This window comes from Felis catus, chromosome B4, assembly GCF_018350175.1.
Source record: "Felis catus isolate Fca126 chromosome B4, F.catus_Fca126_mat1.0, whole genome shotgun sequence".
NCBI lineage: Eukaryota > Metazoa > Chordata > Mammalia > Carnivora > Felidae > Felis > Felis catus.
The window spans coordinates 34811480-34831243 of record NC_058374.1 but is presented as its reverse complement, the minus strand read 5'-3'; the positions used below and the strand labels follow the sequence as shown (position 1 = coordinate 34831243).

General features: G+C 37.5%; 1 protein-coding gene and 1 pseudogene across 18 annotated transcripts in view; both read left to right on the top strand.

Annotated features, from left to right (window-relative positions):
• BCL2L13 (BCL2 like 13) overlaps positions 1–19764 on the top strand; it is a 92361-nt gene that overhangs the window by 58357 nt on the left and 14240 nt on the right. For 9 of the 18 annotated variants that reach the window (XM_045061134.1, XM_045061132.1, XM_045061131.1 and 6 more), the window contains 2 exons: positions 10845–10882; positions 11722–11803. The exons of 3 other annotated variants lie outside the window; for them this stretch is intronic. In XM_045061134.1, the coding sequence (XP_044917069.1) occupies positions 10845–10882; positions 11722–11803 (120 nt within the window). Of the gene's footprint in view, positions 1–10844; positions 10883–11721; positions 11804–15434; positions 15590–19764 lie in introns of those variants that run through there. 6 more of the 18 variants (XM_045061140.1, XM_023256583.2, XM_045061141.1 and 3 more) reach the window with 3 other exon arrangements.
• On the top strand, positions 2296–4188 carry LOC109501410 (annotated as a pseudogene).

Sequence of the window (19764 nt, the reverse complement as noted above, 5' to 3'; positions counted from 1 at the left end):
GAAACAAAATACAGGGGATGTTATTCATTCCCTTCTCCATTTTCAGTTTTATTATGATGTAGTATATTGATGTATATTGTTGTATTGGTGTATATTGTTTGTTATTATAATTTGTTACAGAGAGTATTTTATTCAACTGAAATGTGTGTGCTAAAGAAAAAGCAAAAATATGAATAACTAGTTGTTAATATTAAAAAATTTATAAATGTGTTTTTAATCTCTAAATTTGAATGCCCAATCTATATTTCACATTGTTAGGTCTAAGCACTCTGTTTTTTGTGTGTGTGTTTAAAACTAAGAGATTGCTTTTTCAGCTAATTGATGAAAATGTATCCTCTGATACAAAGTATCAACATGAATCACCTTTAAGGTACTTTGTGTTAAATGTTACATTGACAGGTCTTAAAACCATAATGGTCATTCTTCTAGAGGTCATTGACAATTATGGTCATTGTCTACATGAAGTTGCATGTCAGTTATATAAAGTCTGTATATGATTTCCATGGGTGATGTGTTTGTCTTCAGCCACTTGAATACAACATCAGGGTAAAACAAATTACCTAGCTCTCAAAGTGGAACTAGTTTTGAAAACCTACAGGGAAGGAGGAGGTGATGGCAGCTATAATATGTTAGATGAAGGTTTTGGGCTTATAAATTTGTAGAGGACAGTAATATTTTGTTCTCTGAGTTATAAAAAGAAATGCCTAGGATGAATGCCATTTAGAGTTCTACAGATAATTTTTTTTTCCTATGATTTATGTTTTGTGATTGTTTTTGCAGTATATTTGAGATGATTTTTCCATTGTACTGGTATTGAGAAGAACACTTTATTGAGGTTTAGAAGTAATATGACTGGTTTGAATTTTTTTAAACGGACTGTAGAGCAGTTCTAGGTTCACAGAAATACTGAACAGAATTTACAGAGATTTCTCATATACTATCTGACTGTACACATGCATAGCCTTCCCCATTATCAACATCTCCCACCAGAGTCGTACATTTGTTGCAACTGATGAACCTCCATGGAAACATCATTGTCACCCAGAGACCATAGTTTACATTGCAGTTTACTTGGTGTATATTCCATAATTTGGACAAATTTATAATATGACATATATCTGGTGCACCTGGGTGGCTTAGTCATTTAAGCGTCTGACTTCGGCTCAGGTCATGATCCCACGGTTTGTGAGTTTGAGCTCTGTGTCAGACTCTGTGCTTACAGCTCAAAAAAATAAACATTTAAAAATTTTAAGTATAATGACATATCCACCCTTGTAGTATTATATACAGAGTAGTTTCACTGTTCTGAAAATCCTGTGTTCCGCTTGTTTGACCCTCCCACCCACCTAACCTCTGGCAACCACTGATCTTTTTACTGTCTCCTTGATTTTGCTTTTCCAGAATGTCAGACAGTTGAGACCATGCAGTATGTAGCCTTTTCAGACTGGCTTCTTTAACTTAGTAAGTGCATTTAAGTTTCTTCCATGTGTTTTTTTTTTATTTTTTATTTTTATTTTTTTTAGCCTTTATTTATTTTTGAGAGAGAGGGAGAGAGACAGAGTGCAAGTGTGGGAGGAACAGAAAGAGAAGGAGACACAGAATCCAAAGCAAGCTCCAGGCTCTGAGCTGTCAGCACAGAGCCAGATGCAGGGCTCAAACTCATGAACCATGAGTTCATGACCTGAGCCGAAGTCAGACGCCTGACTGACTGAGCCACCCAGGTGCCCCTCCTCCATTTCTTATTATGGCTTGATAGCTCATCTCATTTTAGCATTGAATTTTTAGCACTCCTTTGGATGTTTATTTACCCATTCACCTACTGAGGGAGATCTCGGTTGCTTCCAAGTTCTAGCAATTATCAGTAAAGCTGCTATAAACATCTGTGTGCAAGTTTTTATGTGGGCATAAGTTTTAAACTTCTTTTTTTTTTTTTTTTTTTTTTTTTTTTTTTTGAGAGGGAAAATGAACATACATGAACAGGGGAAGGGCAGAGGGAGAGAGAAAATCTTAAGGGCTTCACGCCCAGTGTGGGGTTGATGCGGGGCTCAGTCTCAACGAAACATGAGATCATGACCTAAGCCAAAACCAAGAATCTGATACTTTTAAAAAAAATGTTTATTTATTTTTGAGGGAGACAGAGAGAGAGAGAGGGAGACAGAATCTGACAGGCTCCAGGCTCCAAGCTGTCAGCACATAGCCTAACACAGGGCTCCAACTCACAAACTGACATCATGACCCTAGCTAAAGTTGGATGCTTAACCGACTGAGCCACCCAGGCACCCCCATATCTCATTAGTTTAATTTGCATTTTCCTGATGACATATGATGTGAAGCATCTATTCATATGCTTATTTGCCATCTGTATATCTTTGGTGAGGTGTCTGTTAAGATGTTTGGCCCATTTTTAAACTCAGGTTGGCTTCTCTCACAGTGGGTTTGTTGCCAGAACGCAGGTGTTATGAAAACCACCTCTAAACCTAAACCAAAATGGGAAAGGAAAAGACCCACATCAACATCATCATCATTGGACACGTAGGTTTGGGCAAGGCTACCACTACTGGTCATCTGATCTATATATGTGACAGGATTGACAAAAGAACTTTAGAAAAATTTAAGAAGGAGGCTGCTGAGATGGGAAAGGGCTCCTTCATGTATGCCTAGGTCTTGGATCAACTGAAAGCTGAAAATGAACATGGTTATCACCATTGATATCTCCCTGTAGAAATTTGAGACCAGCAAGTCTATGTGACCATTATTGATGCCCCAGGACACAAAGACTTTATCAAGAATATGATTATAAGCACATCTCAGGCTGACTCTGCTGTCCTGATCGTTGCTGCTGGTGTTGGCGAATTTGAAGCTGGTATCTCCAAGAATAGGCAGACCTGTGAGCATGACCTAGCTTATACACTGGGTGTAAAATAACTTATTGTTGGTGTTAACAAAATGGGTTCCACTGAGACACCCTACAGCCAGAAGAGATAGGAGGAAATCATTAAGGAAGTCAGCACCTACATTAAGAAAATTGGCTATAGCCCCAACACAGTAGCATTTGTGCCAGTTTCTGGTTGGAATGGTGACAACATGCTGGAGCCAAGTGCGAACATGCCATGGTTCAAGGGATGGAAAGTCACCCATAAAGATGGCAATGACAGTGGAACCACACTGCTTGAAGCTCTGGATTGTATTCTGCCACCAACTCATCTAACTGACAAGCCCTTATGTCTGCCCCTCCAGGATGTCTACAAAATTAGTAGTATTGGTACTGTCCCTATGGGCCAAGTGGAAACTGGTGTTCTTAAATCAGGCATGGTCGTCACTTTTGCTCTAGTCAGTGTTACAACTGAAGGAAAGTCTGTTGAAATGCACCATGTAGCTTTGAGTGGCTTTGAGTGAGGCTCTTTCTGGGAAAAATGTGGGCTTCAAAGTCAAGAACATATCTGTCAAAGATGTTCATTGTGACAGTGTCGCTGGTGATAGCAAAATGATGCACCAATGGAAGCAGCTGGCTTCACAGCTCAGGTGATTATCCTGAACCATCCAGGCCAGATCAGCACTTGATATGCACCTGTGGTGGATGGTCACACAGCTCATATTGCCTGCAAGTCCACTGAGCTGAAGGAGAAGACTGATCGTCATTCTGGAAAAAAGCTGGAAGATGGTCCCAAGTTCTTGAGATCTGGTGATGCTATCATCGTTGATATGGTTCCTGGCAAGCCTGTGTGTCTTGAGAGCTTCTCTGACTATCCTCCCCTGGGCCATTTTGCTATTCGTGATATGAGGTGGTTGCTGTGGGTGTCATCAAAGCAGTGAATAAGAAGGCGGCTGGAGCTGGCAAGTCACCAAGTCTTCCCAAAAAGCTCAGGAGACTAAATGAATATTATCTCTGCCACTCCAGTCTCAATCAGTGGTGGAAGAACGGTCTCAGAACTGTTTGTGTCAATTGGCCATTTAATAGTAAAAGAATGGTTAATGATAGCAAATGCATCGTAAAACCTTCAGAAGGAACGAAGAATGTTTTGTGGGCCATTTGTTTTGTATGTGTGTGTGGCAGTTTTAAGTTACTAGTTTTTAAAACCAGTACTTTTTAATGGAAACAACTTGACCAAAAATCTGTCGCAGAATTTTGAGACCCATTAAAACAAAAGTTTAATGAGAAAAAAAAAAAAATCAGGTTCTTTTTTTTTTTTTTTTCAACGTTTATTTATTTTTGGGACAGAGAGAGACAGAGCATGAACGGGGGAGGGGCAGAGAGAGAGGGAGACACAGAATCGGAAACAGGCTCCAGGCTCCGAGCCATCAGCCCAGAGCCTGACGCGGGGCTCGAACTCACGGACCGCGAGATCGTGACCTGGCTGAAGTCGGACGCTTAACCGACTGCGCCACCCAGGCGCCCCTCTTTTTTTTTTTTATGTTTATTTTTGAGAGAGAGTGTGAATGGAGGAGCAGCAGAGAGAGAGAGAGAGAGAGAGAGAGAGAGAGAGAGAGACATCTGAATTAGGCACAGAGCCTGATGCAGGGCTCAAACCCATGAACCATGAGATCATGACCTGAGCCAAAGCCAGACACTTAACTGATTGAGCCACCCAGGGGCCCCATTTTTTTTTCTTATTTAAGAGTTCTTTGTCCCCACTATAAGGGAGAACTACAGACCAATTTCCCTGATGAACATGGATGCAAAAATTCTCAACAAGATACTAGCAAACCAGATCCAACAATACATTAAGAGAATTATTTGCCATAATCAAGTGGGATTTGTTGCTGGGATGCAGGGCTGGTTTGATATCTGCAATCAATCAATGTGATACATAACATTAATAAAATAAAGGATAAGAACCACATGATCTGCTCAATAGATGCAGAAAAAGTATTTGACAAAATATAGCATCATTTCTTGATAAAAACCCTCAACAAAGTAGGGATAAAAGGAACATACCTCAAGATCACAAAGGCCATATATGAAAGACCTACAGCTAATAGCATCCTCAATGGGGATGCTTTCCCCCTAAGGAACACGACAGAGATGTCCACTCTCACCACTGTTATTCAACATAGTGTTAGAAGTCTTAGCCTCAGCAATCAGACAACAAAAAGAAATAAAAGGCATCCAGACCGGCAGGGAGGAAGTCAAACTTTCACTCTTCACAGATGACATGATGCTCTATGTGGAAAACCCAAAAGACTCCACCAAAAAAAATTCCAGAACTGATACATAAATTCAGCAAAGTCATGGGATATTAAATCAATGTACAGGAATCAGTTGCATTTCTATACACCAATAATGAAGTAACAGAAAGAGAAATCAAGGAATTGATCCCATTTACAGTTGCACCCAAACCCGTAATAAACCCTTGGAATAAACCTTACCAAAGAGGTGAAAAATCTGTACACTCAAAACTATAGAAAGCTTATGAAAGAAATTGAAGAAGACACAAAAAATGGGGAAAAAATTCCATGCTCATGGATTGGAAGAAAAAATATTGTTAAAATGTCAGTACTACCCAAAGCAATCTATATATTCAGTGCAACCCTATCAAAATAACACCAGCATTCTTCACAGAGCTAGAACAAACATTCCTAAAATTTGTGTGGAACCAGAAAGGACTCTCAATAGTCGAAGTAATGTTAAAAAAAAACAAAACAAAACTGGAGGCATCACAATTCCAGACTTCAAGCTGTATTACACAGCTGTAATCATCAAGACAGTATGGTACTGGCACAAAAACAGACATTCAGATCAATGGAACAGAATAGAGAACCCCCAAAATGGACCACAAACATATGACCAACTAATCTTAGACAAAGCAGGAAAGAATATCCAATGGAGGGGCACCTGGGTGGCTCAGTCGGTTGAGTATCCGACTTTGGCTCAGGTCACGATCACCGAGTCCATGGGTTCGGGCTCTGTGTCAGGCTCTGTGCTGACAGCTCAGAGCCTGCACCCTGCTTCAGATTCTGTGTCTCCCTCTCTCTCTCTGCCCCTCCCCTGTTCACACTCTGTCTCTCTCTCAAAAATAAATAAACATTATAAATTAAAAAAAATATATCCAGTGGAAAAAAGACAGTCTCTTCAGCAAACAGTGTTGGGAAAAATGGACAGTGACATGCAGAAGAATGAACCTGGACTGCTTCTTTACACCATACACAAAGATATTCAAAATGGATGAAAGACCTAAATGTAACACAAGGAAGCCATCAAAATCCTACAGGAGAAAACAGGCAACAACCTCTTTGACCTTGGCCGCAGCAACTTCTTACTTGATATGTCCTCAGAGGCAAGGGAAACCAAAGCGAAAATGAACTATTGGGACCTCATCAAGATAAAAAGCTTCTGCACAGCAAAGGAAACAATCACCAAACTAAAAGGCAACTGATGGAATGAGAGAAGATAGGAAGATAGTGGCAAATGACATATCAGATAAAGGGTTAATAACCAAAATGTATAAAAAACTTTTCAAACTCAACACCCAAAAAACAAATAATCCAGTGAAGAAATGGGCAAAAGACAGGAATAGACATTTTTCCAAAGAAGACATCCAGGTGGCTAACAGACACATGGAAAGATGCTCAACGTCACCCATCATCATGGAAACACAAATCAAAACCACAATGAGATACCATCTCATACCTGCTAGAATGGCTAAAATTAACAACTCAGACAACAACAGATATTGGCAAGGATGAGGAGAAAGAGAAACCATTTTGCACTCCTGGTGGGAATGCAAACTGGTGCAGCCACTTTGCAAAACAGTATAGACGTTCCTCAAAAATTAAAAATAGAACTACCCTAAAACCCAGCACTACTAGGTATTTATCCAAAGGATACAAACATGCTGATTCGAAGGGGCACATGCACCCCAATGTTTATAGCAGCACTGTCAGCAATAGCCAAAGTATGGAAAGAGCCCAAATGTCCATCGGCTGAAGAATGGATAAAGAAGACATAGTATATATTTCTATACAATGGAATATTATTTGGTGATCCAAACGAATGAAATCTTGCCATTTGCAACAACATGGATAGAATTAGAGATACTGTGCTAAGCGAAATAAGTCAGAGAAAGTCAAGTATCATACGATTTCACTCATATGTGGAATTTAAGAAACAACAAAACAGGTGACCATAGGGGAAGGGAAGCAAAAGTAAGATAAAAACAGAGAGGGAGGGGCGCCTGGGTGGCTCAGTCCGTTAAGCGGCCGACTTTGGCTCAGGTCATGATCTCACGGTTTGTGAGTTCGAGCCCCGCGTCGGGCTCTGTGCTGACAGCTCAGAGCCTGGAACCTGCTTCAGATTCTGTGTCTCCCTCTCTCTGACCCTCCCCCGTTCATGCTCTGTCTCTCTCTGTCTCAAAAATAAATAAACGTTAAAAAAAAATAAAAAAATAAACAGAGAGGGAAACAAACCATAAGAGACTCTTAAATATAGAGAACAAATTGAGGGTTGCTGGCAGGTTGAGGGGATGGCCTAAATGGGTGATGGGCATTAAGGAGGGCACTTGTTGGGATGATCACTGGGTGTTATATGTAAGTGATGAATCGCTGAATTCTATTCCTGAAATCATTATTACCCAATGTGTTAACTAACTTGGATTTTAAAAAAGTGTTCTTTGTATATTTTGGGTAATGGTTCTTTATCAGGTGTGTCTTTTGAAATTTTTCTCCCAGGGGTGCCTGGGTGGCTCAGTTAGTTAAGCATCTGACTTTGGCTCAGATCATGATCTCACAGTTTGTGAGTTTGAGCCCTGCATCAGGCTGTCTATTGTCAGCCCAGAACATGCTTTGGATCCTCTGTCTCCCTGTCATTCTGCCTCCCAGCTTGTACAGTGCTCTGTCTGAAAAATAAATGAACATTTTAAAAAAATGGAATTGTTTTTTCCCAGTCTGTGGCTTGTCTTTTCATTCTCTCAACACTGTGTTTCATAGACCGATATTTTAATTGTAATAAAGTCCAGCTTATCAACCATTTCTTTCCTTGACTGTGTCTTAGTGTTGTATCTAAAAAGTCATCACCAAGCCCAAGGTCATCTAGGTTTTATCTTACGTTATTTTCTAGGAATTTTAGTTTTGTGTTTTGTATTCAGGTCTGTGACCCATTTGGGGTTAAATTTTTAAAGGGTGTAAAGTCTGTGTCTAGATTCATTTCTGTGCATGTGCATGTCTAGTTGTTCCAGCACCATTGTTTGAAAAGACTATTTTTTCTCCATTGTATTGCCTTTGCTCCTTTTTCAAAGATCACTGTATGGGGCACCTATGTGGTTCAGTGTGTTGAGCATCCAACTCTTCATTTCTGCTCAGGTCGTGATCCCAGGGTGTGGGATCAAGCCCTACATTGGGCTCCATGCTGAATGTTGGTTGAGCCCACTTAGGATTCTCTCTCTCTCTCTCTCTCTCTCTCTCTCTCTCTCTTTGACCCTTTCCCCTGCTCATGTGCTCTCTCTCTCTAAAATAAGATAAAATAAAAAGATCAGTTGATTGTATTTATGTGGATCTGTTTCTGGGCTCTCTATTCTATTCCACTGATCTATTGTTCTTTCACCAATACCATGCTGTCTTGATTACTCTAGCTTTATATAGTAAGTCTTGAAGTCATGTGGTGTCAGTCTTTCAGCTTTGTTCTTCAATATTGTGTAGACTATCGCTGGTCTTTTGTTGCTCCATGTAAACTTAAGAATTAGTTTGTCAATATTTGCTGAGAGTTTGGTTAGGATTGCAGTGAATCATAGATCTAGTTGAGAAGAACTGATATTTTAACCATATTGAGACTTTATATCCATGAACATGGACTATCTCTATTTAGTTTTTTTTTTTATTTCTTTCATCAGAGTTTTGTAGTTTGCCTTATATAGATCTTGTACCTATTTTGTTATACCTAAACATTTTGTTTTGGGGGATATTCATGTAATTAGTATTAGGTCTTTAATTTCCATTTCCATTTGTTCATTGTTAGTATATAGAAAAGCAGTTGGCTTTTGTATATTAACCTTGTATTCTACAACCTTGCTATTATTGCTTATTAGTTTTAGTATTTTTGTCGCTTCTTTTGGATTTTCATTACATAGATGATCATGTCATCTGTGAACAAGACAGTTTTATTTCTTCTGTAAAATAAAAATTCAACTGAGTAAATTTGATGACCTAATTGACTTTATTCAGTGATTCATGAATCAGGCAGCATCCCATCTAGCAAATAAAAGAAGTATGTATTTATGTATTTATTTAGAGTATCCACACAAGTGGGGAAAGAGCTGAAGGGGAGAGGGAGGGAGAGATTCTTAAGCAGGCTTCATGCCCAGCACAGAGCCCAGTGTGGGGCTAGATCTCATGACTGACTGTGAGATCATGACTGACTGAGCCACCCAGGTGACCCAAGGAAAGGCTTTTAAAGGCAGAAAGGAGGTGGGACAAGGAAGTCATAAACAAAAGAAAGGATTATTTCAGGCAAGGTCACCTTTTTTAGGGAGGTAAATGGAGTCTATTGGGTGAATTACCTCACTAGTGCTGACTAGGAAATTCCAGACTGACTGGTTAAGATCACATTCTTAAAGAAGGTTGAACTTGCAGTTAGGTTAGGTATTAAGTCTTGGTTGGTGACAGGGGTTTAGCTCAAGTAAATCCATTTGGGGCCTGTTGTCTTCTTTTTAACAATTCCTTCCCAATCTGTATACATTTTATTTCCGTATCTTACTGCATTAGCTAGGACTTCCAGTACAGTGTTGAAAAGCAGTGGTGAGAGATGACATCCTTGCCTTGTTCTTCATCTAAATGGAAACTTTATAGTTTCACACCATTAAACATGTTAGCAGTAGGTTTTTTTTATAGATATTCTTTGTCAAGTTGAAGTTCCCCTCTGCCCTAATTTACTATAAAAGTTTTATGATGACTGGATGTTAGATTTTGTCAGATGCTTTCTCTGTCTGTTGACATGATCTTATGACTTTGTTTTTTGGTCTGTAGCCTGTTGATGTGATGGATTACATTAACTGATTTTTTTAATGTTGACCCAACCTTGTCTATCTGGGATAAATCCTATTTGGTTGTGGCATATAATTCTTTTTATATATTGTTGGGTTCTATTTGCCAATATTTGGTTAAAGATTTTGCATCTATGTTCATAAGAGGTATTGGTCTGTAGTTTTCTTATCTGTCTGATTTTAGAATTAGTGTAATGCTGGCCTCATAGATTTTTCTTGTGTGAGTTTTGACAGATTACGTCTTTTATAGAATTGGTCCATTTCATCCAGGTTATCAAATTTATAGTTATGGAACACAATATTCCTTTATTTTTTTTAATGTCCGTGGGATCTGTAGTGATGTCCCATTTTTCATTTCTGATATTAGTGATTTGTGTGTGTGTGTGTGTGTGTGTGTGTTTCTTACTGAATTTATTGATCTCAAATAATCAGCTTTTGGTTTTATTGATTTTCTCAATTGATTTCCTATTTTCAATTTCATTGATTTCTGCTCTTATTTTTACTATGTTTTTTTTCTTCTGTTTACTTTGGACTTAATCTTCTCTTCCTTTTCTAGTTTCCTATGTTGGAAGCTTAGGTGATTGATTTTGGGTGTTTCTTCTTTTCTAATATATGCATATAATATTTAATCCTATAAATTTCCATCTAAGCATTGCTCTTACGGCCTCATACAAAGTTTAAGTTGTGTTTTCATTTTCATTTAGTTCAAGTATTTTTAAATGTCTCTGGAGATTTATTCTCTGACCCATGTATTATTCAGAAATATATTGTTTAATAACCAAGTATTTGGGGATTTTCCCTTTATGTTATTGTATTTTGTTGTATTCCATTATGGTCCTGAGAGCAGACATTGTATGATTTCTATTCTTTTAGATTTGTAAAGATGTGTTTCATGTCCCAGAATGGTCTAGGTGAGTATTCCATGTGAGCTTGGGAAGAATGTATATTCTTCTATTATTGGATGAGGTAGTTTATAGATGCCCATTATATCCAATTGCTGAATATAACTATGTCATTTGTGACTTTTCGGTCTATTTCTACTGGAAAGGTGTCAAAGTCTCCAATTATAATAGTAGATTAATTTATTTCTCCTTGCACTTCTATTAGTTTTAGCCTCCCATAGTTTGACACTCTGTTGTTAGATGTGTACACATTAAAGATTATTATATCTTTTTGGAGGTTTAACCCCTTTCTCATTATGTAATGCCCTCTTTATTCCTGATAACTTTTCTTGCTCTGAAGTCTGCTCTGTTTGAAATTAATACTCCCACTTTTTTTTTTTTAAGATTTTATTTCTTAAGTAATCTCTCCATCCAACGTGGGGCTCAAATTTACAACCCCAAGATCAAGAGTCACAGACTCTACCTACCGAGTCAGCCAGGTGCCCCTACTTTCTTTTGATTAGCTGTTAGCATAGTATATTTTTCTCCATCCGTTTACTTTTACTGTGTATGTGTCTTTATATTTAGAGTTTCTTGTAGACAACGTATAGTTGGGTCTTGTTTTTTGATCCACTCTGTCTTTTAATTGGTGTATTTGGACTGTTGAAGTTCAAAGTGATTATTGATATAATTGGATTAATGTCTAGCATATTTGTTATTGTTTTCTACTTGTTGCCCTTATTCTTTGTTCCCATTTTTGTCTTCCACTCTTTCTCTGCCTTTTGTGGTTTTAATTGAGCATGTTGTATGATTCCATTTTCTTTCCTTTCTTAACATGTCCATTACATTTCTCTTTTTACTTTTTTTAGTGCTTGCCCCAGAGTTTGCAATATACATTTACAACTAGTCCAAGTTCACTTTCAGATAACACTGTGCTGCTTCATGAGTAATGTGAGTACCTTATCATAACAAAATAATCTTAATTCCTCTCTGTCATCTCTGTATCACTGGTGTCATTTATTTCACTTATATAAGCATGCATATGTATGTATATGTGTATGTGCATATATATACTGTATATGTACGCATACATGATTGAGTTGCTTTGAATAAACTATTATCAGGTATATCAATTAAGAATAAGAAAAGTAAAAATTTTTATTTTACCTTCACTTATTCCTTCTTTGATGCTCTTCCTTTCTTAACGGAGAGCCAAGTTTCTGACTTATATTATTTTCCTTCTCTCTAATAAGCCTCTTTTAACATTGCTTCCAACGCAAGTCTAACAGCACATTTCCTCAGTTTTTGCTTGTCTGAGATTTTTTGCTTGCCCTTCATTTTTGAGGGGTAATTTTACATGTATAGAACTCTACATTGGTGGGTTTTGTTCTCTCAACATTTTTTTAATATTTTAGTCCACTCTGTTCTTGCTTGCATGGTTTCTGAGGTGAATTTCAATATAATTCTTATCTTTGTTCCTCTACAGGTAAGATGTTTTTAACTCTGGCTTGCCTTAAGATTTTTTCTTTGATTTTTATTTTTGTAGTTTGAAAATGATATTCCTAGATGTAGGGTGGGGTTTTTTTTGGGGGGTGGGGGGACATTTATTTTGCTAGATGTTCTCTGAGCTTCCTGAATCTGTGTTTGGTGTCTGACATTAATTTGAAGAAGCTCTTAGACATTATTGTTTTAAATATTTCTTCTGTTCCTTTCTCTTTTTCTTTTCCTTTTTATATTCTAATTTTGTATATTTATGCTTTTTGTAGTTGTTCCACAGTCCTTGGATATCCCGTTCTTTTTTTCCTGTCTTTGTTGTCTTTGCTTTTCAGTTTTGGATGTTTCTATTGAGATATCCTCAAGCTCAGAGATTCTTTCCTTACCCGTGTCTAGTCTAATGGAAGCCCATCAAAGTATTCTTCATTTCCGTTACAGATCTTTTTGATCTCATGGTTCCTTCTTATTATTTCTGTCGCTTTGCTTACGTTGTTCTTACATGCTATCTCCTTTATCTACGAGAGTCCTTAGCTTATTTAAAAAAAAATTTTTTTTAAGTTGTTATTTATTTTTGAGAGAGAGAAAGAGAGAGAGGGACAGAGAGAGAGGAGAGTCACAAGCAGGCTCCATGTTGCTAGCACAGAGCCAGACGTGGGGCTTGAACCCACAAACTGTGAGATCATGACCTGAACTGAAACCAAGAGTCGGACACTTTGACCAACTGAGCCATGCAGGCGCCCCCCTGAGTCCTTAGCTTATTAATCATAATTGCTTTAAATTCTCAGTGTGGTAATTTCAACGTCTGTAATGTCTGGTTCTGATGCTTGCTCCATCTTTTCAAATTATGTTTTTGCCTTTTGGTATGCCTTGTGATTTTTTTCTTGATAGCTGGACATGGTGCGCTGGGTGAAAGGAACTGCTGTAAAGAGGCCTTAGGGGAAAGGTGAGGGATTTTTTATAGTCCTATGATTAGGTCAGTCTTTTTACTGAGCCTGTGGCTCACTGTAAACTTCACAAATGTTTTTCTCAGTTTTTTCTTCCTGTATTAGGTGGGATGAGATGGCTAGAGTGGGCTGGAGTTGGGTATTTCTCTGCCCATAGGTTGTTTAGGCTCTGATTAACTAGTTTCTCTTGAGGACAAAACAGAGTGCCCTGATGTATTTCAAGATAGTTCTTTTTCCTCCTTCTCCTGTCAGAAGCATGAGGGGATTTTTCTTTGGTATTTATTGAGAGCACCTGGTTAATCTCCTGGAGGTAAATCTCACAAAATTGCAGGGGTCTTCCTATGAGGGAGTCCTCCTGGAGTTTTAAACTCTGTGTTGGCCACACTGAGCCTCCAGCAATTCATCAATTATAGTTCAGGTTTGCCTACCTCAGTGCTCGTCCCCTGCACAATTCCCAGCCTGGTAAGCTGTGATTCCCCATATTCTTCTGTGTGTCTCTCCAGTCTTGGGGGCAGTAGTTTGCCCTGTGCCATCACCTCTCTACTTACAGATCCTCGAATAGTTGTGGATTTTTCAGTTTGATCAGCGTTTTACTGGTTTGGGTAGAGTGGTGACTTTCAAGCTCCTTACATGCAGAACCGGAAACTGAAAGGCTGTCTGAAGTTTTATCTCTCAGTTTTGTCCACCCTGAGCCTCCAGCAGTTAGACAGCTCCAGTTCATTTCCCTAACTAGGCACTGGTTCCTGGGGAGGTTACTGCTCATGAGTTTCTCCTCTGTTAAGCTGTGATTCCCTGTGTTGCCTGTTGGTCACTCCTGTCTTGGGGGCAACGGTTTGCTCTGTGACCTCAGTTCTCTTACAGATCTAAGCAGAGTCACAGATTTCTCCATTTGGTCAGCTTTTTTACTTGTTGTTAGGGTGGAGTGGTAATTTCCAGGCTTCTTACTGGTCTCCCAGAAACCAGAAGTTAAAATGACATCAAGCTGAGGCTTTACAAGGATCTGTATCATTTTGTTTTTAGTTACTTTATCCATGGGCATTATTCCTCAAACTGGGACATTAGTCATATAGTTACAATTTCTATATCTTAGATGTGAAAGATTCTCAATCTGCTTCTGATCATTCCTAATTACTGATACTCACCATCATGTGAGGTCAAAATATAGTTCTATAATTCCTTTGAAATGTCTGTGTGGAATAGAAACTGAGGCTCCTGTTCCGTGGAGCAATACTTGTAGGTATCACCAGTTCGTGTACTTTGTCTTGGTTTTCCTTGAGAAGGAGTATGGCCTAGGAGTGTTTATTACTGTCTAATTACATGGCCTTAGATGAATCATTTCCCCGAATATCCTTCAGTTTATTTATAAAGTCTAGTTTCTAAGGCAGTCATTAATAGTGTCAGCCCATTTACAATGAGTTGGTGAAGATTAATTAAATAAGTTAATTTCTATACTTTTTAAGCCCTTCAGAGATTAATTTTCAATATGCAGTAAACCTTACTTGATGGCGGCATATGTTATGGTAAGCACGATGCTAGATGCTAAGTATACAAAAGTTAAATAAAATATAGGTCCTACTTTTGAGCTCAGAGCTGGTTGAGAGGATATAAATGTCAGTAACCACGTGTAGCATGTTACATGCTATGAGATAGGTGTGTTCAGAGATACAAGGAGAGGGTGATTAATTGGGGTGCAATTAGAAATATAAATTCAATTAGGAATACACACCTTAATTGTAATTAACAGTTAGCTTTTCAGAGTTAAACTGGATTATAATTTTTTATTACTGTTTATATTGACATTAGAATTACAAGATAGGGCTTTTTATTTTCTTTTTTTACCTGCCAGAGTGGTGAGTTAACAGGATTGGAAATCACAAAATGAATTTGTGGCCCCAACTCTGCCTTGTGTTTTGGGGGGAATTCATTTAACTTCTTTGAACTTCAATTTTATCAATTAGAAAATAGAAAGATTAGCTCTCTATCTCACAGAAATAATGATATAAAAGTGTTTTGTGAAAATGTTACATTTTTACAAATGTCAAGTTTTCAGATATGTCTTTAAGAGCGTGTATTTTTTTCCTCTTCCTGAGTCTGATGATTCCTTTGCGTTTTGACTCTGACTTTTAATTGCCCTGCAGTGCACGTAGGGCACAGATTCGTTGGCATATTACGATTCTCCCTGACTCATCCCTTGTTCCCTCCCTCCTCTTTCTCACTGTCTTTCATTTCCTGGGATTGTGTTGCTACATTAGAAAGAAGTAAGTCTGTCTCCTGAAAAGGGCAGTACAAATCCACTGTGGTAAGGCTTCACTTTTATTTTCTCCTGTGTCATGTACTAAACTAAATACTTATGAAAGATTTAGTTTTAAATTACATAAGAAATTATTGGTGAAAATGTCATCTGATGTCTACCATAATATTTAATATTTAAGTAGTTCGAATAAAATTTATTTTTGTCTTTTTTCTCTTTGACTTAAAGCTTCTTGTTTCTATTTTAAGAATAGAAAGCCACAAAAAGGTTTTTGTTTTTAATCAGGGATATTTGAAGACTGTCTTTTGGGAACTTTTAGGTAAGAATTTGTTAGAACAGAGTTTTTATACTGTGGGAGGTGACACAGTTTGTGATCTAAAATCAATAAGTGGATTTTGCAACTGAAATGATTTTAGTGTAATGAGGATAAGTACTGTTTCATGAAATCTGTATGTTTTATATGTGAGTGTGAGCATTTACTGCATTGTGCTCCAAAATATATTTTTTGTGGGTCTTGGTCATCATATTACGTGGAAAATTACTTCTCTGGAATTTCTTTCACATTTTCCATTTTCTTATTTTCTTATTTTAGATTTGTAGTGATCTAAGAGGCTTTTAATATCCTGTTTGAATGTTAGAAGAGCAATTATCTGTTTTTATTTTTTAAGGGGAGTACTTGAGAAATAGATATTACATGATGACTGAGAAGTAATGATAAAGGTTTGTTGGTATTTCTTAAGGGAGGTGAGTCCCTAGATGAGTTTATGAGGGAATGGAGTTCTGCCAAAGCATCTTCAGATGGGAAAGTTAAGTCTGTAAGGAGCTCAGTTTATCAGCAGCTATGACTCTCAGGGTAAAATACTGCTTGAAGTGACAAAATAATTTGTAACTGATGTGAACCAAAGGTGGGGGCTGCGGGGGGAAGGAAGCAAAATGTAGTCAATACAGGTAGAATAAAGTAGCTGCCGCACATTTTAAAAATGGTTCTTTGAATGATCTGCAAACTGTTTTTACTTTGTTCCTATCACCAAAACCAAAGTTACATTTATATTTCATTTTATATTTATTTAAAAATATTCCCCCTTGTCTCCATATTTCAGGTTCTTCTCTCTTTCCCTTTTTATTTGAACAGTTTATTTGCTTGGGTTTTATTTGAAGGGTTTTGTGTACTGCTTGAAGAAAATTCCAAGAATAACCTTTTCTATTTGCTTCTTGCTGTAAACTTGCTGTATGGTAACCAGGGGACTTCAGCCTAAGAGTTGGGGTTAAGTAGTTAAGTAATTGATAAAAGCATGGTCCCTAGAGGTGAACTGCCTGAGCTTAAATTTAGTTCCATGACTGAATGGATTACTTATCCTCCTCAGTTGGTTCAGTTTTCTCATCTGTAAAATGGAAATAATAATAAGGCTTACCTCACAGAGTTGTGAGGTTTAAATAGATTAATATAAATAAAATCTTCAGAAGGGCAGATGATAAGAGTCACATAAGGGCTACCTATTATTATTGACATCCAGTTCTCTTTGCAGGCTAAGAGGCCTTGGGGCAAGTTACTTAATCTTTCTGGGCTTTATCTATTTTTTTTTTTTTAAAGATACAATTCTCTGATTCTTTGTGCATATTTAAACTCTGATAGTTGATCCAAATAAGTTTTATGTTTTTGAGCACTTGAAGTTACTCCTTTTTGTTTTTTTAATCAATGGAACTAAAAAATATTTCCAACAATATAAATATTTTGTGCTAAAAATGATTTTAGATTGTTGGAATGGCTCTAATATTACCTGTAGATGTTAGTCTCTCCAATGCAGTAAATTTTATGTAAAGTATTATCCAGAGAAGTCTTTTATCTTTCAGTGAAAGCCTACTCTTCACTAATAACAGGAATTGTTAAGAGAGAGGCCTCTATTTTTATATTTTTGCTTTATATGAATTGGCCCCAGGAGTAAAAGTGTTAGTGTCAGTCTTTCATTAATGCTTCTCACATAAGAGCACAAAATTTTTGGTGAATCTTCATTAAAATGTCATGTTCCAAGTACAGAAATAAGTTATAAGATAGCGAAGGCCATAACAGCAAAGAACAAAATAATTAAGTCTGAATTGACTTCTGAGCAATATATTATTCCAAAGTTGTAATTTGACAGAGTTATTGATCAAGGGAACAAAGAGTGTTCTTAACTCTTTGTTAGCTTTAAGCTGTTAAAAATAAAGCAAAATGTTTACAGTAAATTCTATTTCAGTTTGTTAACTTTTCCCTTATTTCTTCATGATGGAAGTTTTGAAATTTCTATTTCATTTGTTTTGGCTTACAGCCCTAAAGAAAAAGTAGCAAAGGTCTTTCTGAGGATTAAAATTTTTACCTTCTGTATTATGGTTCTTTTGTTTTTGCCTTTTTTTTTTTATATGAAATTTATTGACAAATTGGTTTCCATACAACACCCCGTACTCATCCCAAAAGGTGCCCTCCTCAATACCCATCACCCACCCTCTCCTCCCTCCCACCCCCCTTGTTTTTGCTTTTTTAATCAGTTCTTGCTATGAGAGTTTCTGTTTTTAGAAGTACAGATAAGTTAACTTGTTGAGAATTCTTATCAATGAGCACTTAAGACCGCTCTGACCCTTGAATAACCCTTCTGTTTGAAGAGCTCTGTAATTGTAGGCTGCTCTGTGAATCCAGCTGTACTGTACGTCTTTTGAAGCGGCACAAAAACAGATTACAAAATTTGTAGAGTGTGAACAGAATGAGAGCAGATGTGATTCTAAGACTAAGAATAAACAACGTAAGAAATTACATTCCTTATCTTCTAAATAATTCAGTTGGGAGGTAGGGGTGGTTAGAAGCAATTTTTTTTTTGAGGTTTTTAGATGAAAATGTGAAAATGTCCTTGGAAAGTGAACAAGAATATATTGTTTTTTGTTTTTTTAATGTTTATTTATTTTTGAGACAGGGAGAGACAGAGCATGAATGGGGGAGGGTCAGAGAGAAAGGGAGACACAGAATCCGAAACAGGCTCCAGGCTCTGAGCTGTCAGCACAGAGCCTGACGCGGGGCTTGAATTCACGGACCGCAAGATCATGACCTGAGCCAAAGTCGGATGCTTAACCGACTGAGCCACCCAGGCGCCCCAAGAATATATTGTTTTAGGTTGCTTGTAGTGGAGTAACTGATGTTCTTTGACTATTTTCTGTAACTTTGAAATGCAATTTCTTTGAGAAAACGGTAGTTTTACTTGCTTCTTGGGGTGGCACACTGTGATTGGTTCATTTAGTGGCATAATTCTGTTAACTTTCTTTTCCAGTGTTTTACTCTTCACTTAACAAAAAGAGCCCAGTTTAGTGTTTGTGTTTTTTTTAAGTTTTATTTATTTACTTTGAGAGAGAGAACGAGTGCAAGCCAGGAGGGCAGAGAGAGAGAGAATCCCAAGAAGCTGGCTCCTTGCTGTCAGCTCAGAGCCTGATGTGGGGCTCAAACTCAACAAACCGTGAGATCGTGACCTGAGCTGAAATCAAGAGTCGGATGCTTCACTGACTGAGCCACCCAGGCGTTCCAAGTACCCAGTTTTTAAATGTTGAGTTTCAATAGTGAAGAAAAAAAGATTTAATCTTAAGCAATGCCTCATTACCCTTCTTTTTAGCTACTTTGCAAGGCTTTGAAGGTTGAGGATTATAAAGCTGCTGAACCATACTTAGTTTCTCATTTGGAGATTTTGAGAAAGCAAATAAATAAACAAGTGTACTAAAGTCAATAGGGATAATTATGAACTTTGTGTTACTTTATACTATTACTACTCTTCTTTACTACCTTTTTCCCCTCCTTATAAACTTATTCTTTATATGAGCCTTTATTTCTGGTTTTCATAAATGGAACTCCTTGAAGAGATGATTTAATAAACAGATAAACTTTTGAGTATATAAATTTTGTGGTAGGGCACCTGGGTGGTTCATTCGGTTAAGTGTCTAATTTTTGGTTTCAGCTCAGGTCATGATCTCATGGTTCGTGGGATCAAGCCCTGTGTTGGGCTCTCTACCCTGACAGCTCAAGCCTGCTTGGGATTCTATCTCTCCCTCTCTCTGCTCCTCCTCCCACTTGCTCACACACTCTCTCTCAAATAAACATTTAAAAAATATATATATTTAATAAAGAAAATTATATGGCAAAGAGAAATCCCTTTGTAATAAGTGTTAGAGGATTTGCATGACTAATTAGAATTGTGTTCTGGCAAAGAGAT